The sequence below is a fragment of the Mustela erminea genome, chromosome X (assembly GCF_009829155.1).
Source record: "Mustela erminea isolate mMusErm1 chromosome X, mMusErm1.Pri, whole genome shotgun sequence".
NCBI lineage: Eukaryota > Metazoa > Chordata > Mammalia > Carnivora > Mustelidae > Mustela > Mustela erminea.
In genome coordinates, this window is record NC_045635.1 from 58,182,832 (window position 1) to 58,185,989 (window position 3,158).

A 3,158-nucleotide genomic window follows, 5' to 3' on the forward strand; every position below is an offset into this window, starting at 1 on the left:
GTTGGAAAACACAAAGTCATGGTGCGAGAGAAAATATTTGCAAACCACATAGCCAGCAAAGAACTATTATCTATAATATATAAAGAACTCTTAAAACTCAACTGTAAAAAATAACAGTCTAATTGTAAAATGGGCAAATGACAGAAACATTTTACCCAAGAGGATATGGCATAGATGGCAAGAGAACACATGCAAAATTGGACCTGATTAGCCGCTAGGGAAATACAAGTTAAAACCACAGTGAGATGTCACTTCACATGCATTAGAATCGCTAAAATAAAAAATAATGACAACACCAAATACTGGTGAGGATGAAGAAGAACTGGATTCCTCACATAGTGCTGGTGGGACTGCACAATGGTACAGCCACTCTGGAAAATCATTTCTCAAAAAATTAAAATACACTTATAATATGACACAGCATTTGCCCTCTTAGGCATTTTTCCCAGAGAAATGGAGAATTTTGTTCACATGAAAACCTACATAAGAATGTTTATAGCAAATTTATTCATAATAACTCCAAACCATGAACAACCCCGAGTTCTTCAACAGGTGAGTGGCTAAACAAAGTACAATGTATCCATATCATGGACTACTACTTAAAAATAAAAGGAGCTAAATTTAAGATATGCAACAAATTGAACAAATGTCCACTTTCCTCATTTGTAATAAGATGTCTGTGTGTGGGGGGCGCCTGGGTCGCTCAGTGGTTTAAAGCCTCTGCCTTTGGCTCAAGTCATGGTGTCAGGGTCCTGGGATCAAGCCCCGCATCCAGCTCTCTGCTCAGCTGGGAGCCTGCTTCCTCCTCTCTCCCTGCCTGCCTCTCGGACTACTTGTAATCTCCGTCTATCAAATAAATAAATAAATAAAATCTTTAAAAAAAAAAAAAAGATATCTGTGTGTATTTTGGTGGGGGGAGTGTTTCAAGGACCTTCCTGTTTGGGAATTTAAGATACAGGTGAGCAGAGTGAAGCAGAATGAGAGCATATTTGGAAGAGCTTAGGGCTTGTATTTATTTTATATTTTATGTTTTAGAACGTTTAGAGATTCAAAATAAACAGAAGGAACTGGCTCAACGAATGCCAGCTGTTGTGTTTCACGGGCATCCTATGGAGCCCATTTTGGAAGCCGGGAAACTAAGGAGGAGGAGAGTTTAGGGTAGTTGCATTCTGTCAGCAAAGGCCATAGCGTCTGCTTAGTTGCAATGAGTGAGTTTAAGAAGAGTGGCGTGCCTTCTTACACTGAGATCTAACATTTAAGTTAGTGTGAGACCTAACCTGAAAGGACTCTGTTCCCAGGAACAGTAGGAAATGTAAAGGTTCACCAGTCTGGGTACCTGAAAAATAAGAAAGTCTCATTGCATCCTGAACACTAGGAGTAAAAGGAAGTCCACCGTCAGAGCACACGTAGCTGGTGGTAGAGTATTTGTTATACTCAGGCATGACCAGCATCTGTATTGTGCTCAGATTTGGAAATGAACTAGGGACTGAGTCCACGAACGGTTCTCCAAGACTGAATGCTACATATAATATTCGAAGTCCAGGTTCTATGAGCGGGATTCAGACCTGGCTAAAACCGGAAGCAACCTTTGCTACGGGGTCTAATGGAGGTGTATTTAGGGTCTCCTAGCAGCCAATCCTAGTGCCAGGAGCTTTCAAGGGGGTGTAGCTATTAAAGCCAGTGGCCAATAGCAGAGGGCCGTGAGTAGGGTGAGAGCGACCACCTGGTGACGTGAATCAAGTGCAGCGGCGGTGAGGGGAGGCCGAGGACTCGCAGCGTGTTCCGGGGTTTGTGTTGTTATTCACAACCATAGCCCGTACTTCAGCTGCCACCCATCTTTGATCCTCACCTGCCGGTAAACGTCATGGAAGATTCTCAGAGTGAGCAACAGCGGATAATACGACGCCACCACCGCGAGAAAAAAGAGCTGCAGGCCCGCATCCAGGCCATGAAGAACTCGGTCCCCAAGAGCGACAAAAAGAGAAGAAAGCAGTTGCTCCTAGACGTGGCCCGCCTCGAGGCCGAGATGGAGCAGAAGCACCAGCAGGAGCTGGAGAAGTTCCGAGAGAGCTTTCCTGATAACGGCAACCTCGACTCCGTCACGGAAGATCTCGCCAAGATGGATCTTGAGAACCAGCCTCCCCGGCAGTCCCGGGCACAGAGAAGGCGCGAAAGAAGGGCGGCGCTTGAGAGAGAGCGCCAGGAGAGGATCACCGAGGCCGAGATGGAGCACCTGGCTAGCTTCCGCCGCGAAGAGGAGGAGAAGCTCGCCGCCATCCTAGGATCCAAGAATCTGGAGCTGAAGGATATCCCGGCCGATGGCCACTGCATGTATCGCGCCATCCAAGACCAGCTGGTGTTCTCGGTGACGGTAGAGAGCCTGCGGAAACGCACCGCCGATTACATGCGCAAGCACGTGGACGACTTCCTGCCCTTCTTCAGCGACCCGGACACCGGCAACGCCTACAGCCGCGAAGACTTCTTGAGCTACTGCGACGACATCGTGCGCAGCCCCTCATGGGGAGGCCAGCTCGAGCTGAGGGCCCTGTCGCACGTCCTGCAGACACCCATCGAGGTGATCCAGGCCGATTCGCCCGCTGTCGTCATCGGCGGGGAGTACACCCGGAAGCCGCTCATCCTTGTCTACCTGCGCTACGCTTGCAACCTCGGCGAGCACTACAATTCGGTGAGGCCGCTTGAGGCCGGCGCCGTAGGGGGCGCGGCCCCGCGGCTCTTCTAGGCCGGCCGCTGTCGTAGTCGCCATTGCTGCCGCCGCCGCTTCGCCTCCTCAGTAGGCTCCGTGTTGTTGTTTTTTTCCCCTTCGGTTTTCTCGGGTTTTTTCTTGCTTTGTTTTACTCGAAAGTCGTACCCCCCAACCCGAACGCTTCTCTGCCCACGGCCCCACCCCCGCACGCCCGCGCTCTCCTACCTGGCGGTTTTATCCCCTTCTCTCACTCATTCATTGCTTTGGGGCCTGGCGGCAGGCGCGGGGAACATTCAGGACCAGGGAAAAATCTGTACTGTACTATCTGAGGAGAGGAAGTTGGCCAAATTTTCACCGCTCTTGCCCTGAAGGGTCTTCGCCTCCCTCGCTGATGAGAATTGGTCGCGCCGCACATGCCTTTGAGATCACAATGGAAAATGGGTTTGATACATTC

The 3,158-nt window shown here is 49.7% G+C and overlaps 1 protein-coding gene across 1 annotated transcript; it reads left to right on the plus strand.

Annotated features, from left to right (window-relative positions):
- Window positions 1–1,484: 1,484 nt before the first annotated feature.
- OTUD6A (OTU deubiquitinase 6A) lies at window positions 1,485–2,773 on the plus strand. Its single transcript, XM_032331331.1, has one exon. It carries the CDS (start codon window positions 1,865–1,867, stop codon window positions 2,738–2,740), a length of 876 nt encoding a protein of 291 aa, XP_032187222.1. The 5' UTR covers window positions 1,485–1,864; the 3' UTR covers window positions 2,741–2,773.
- Window positions 2,774–3,158: the final 385 nt, after the last annotated feature.

What these genes read in the sequence shown, in the direction of transcription:
- OTUD6A (XM_032331331.1), top strand. Translation starts at nt 1,865, where the DNA reads ATGGAAGATTCTCAGAGTGAGCAACAGCGGATAATACGACGCCACCAC.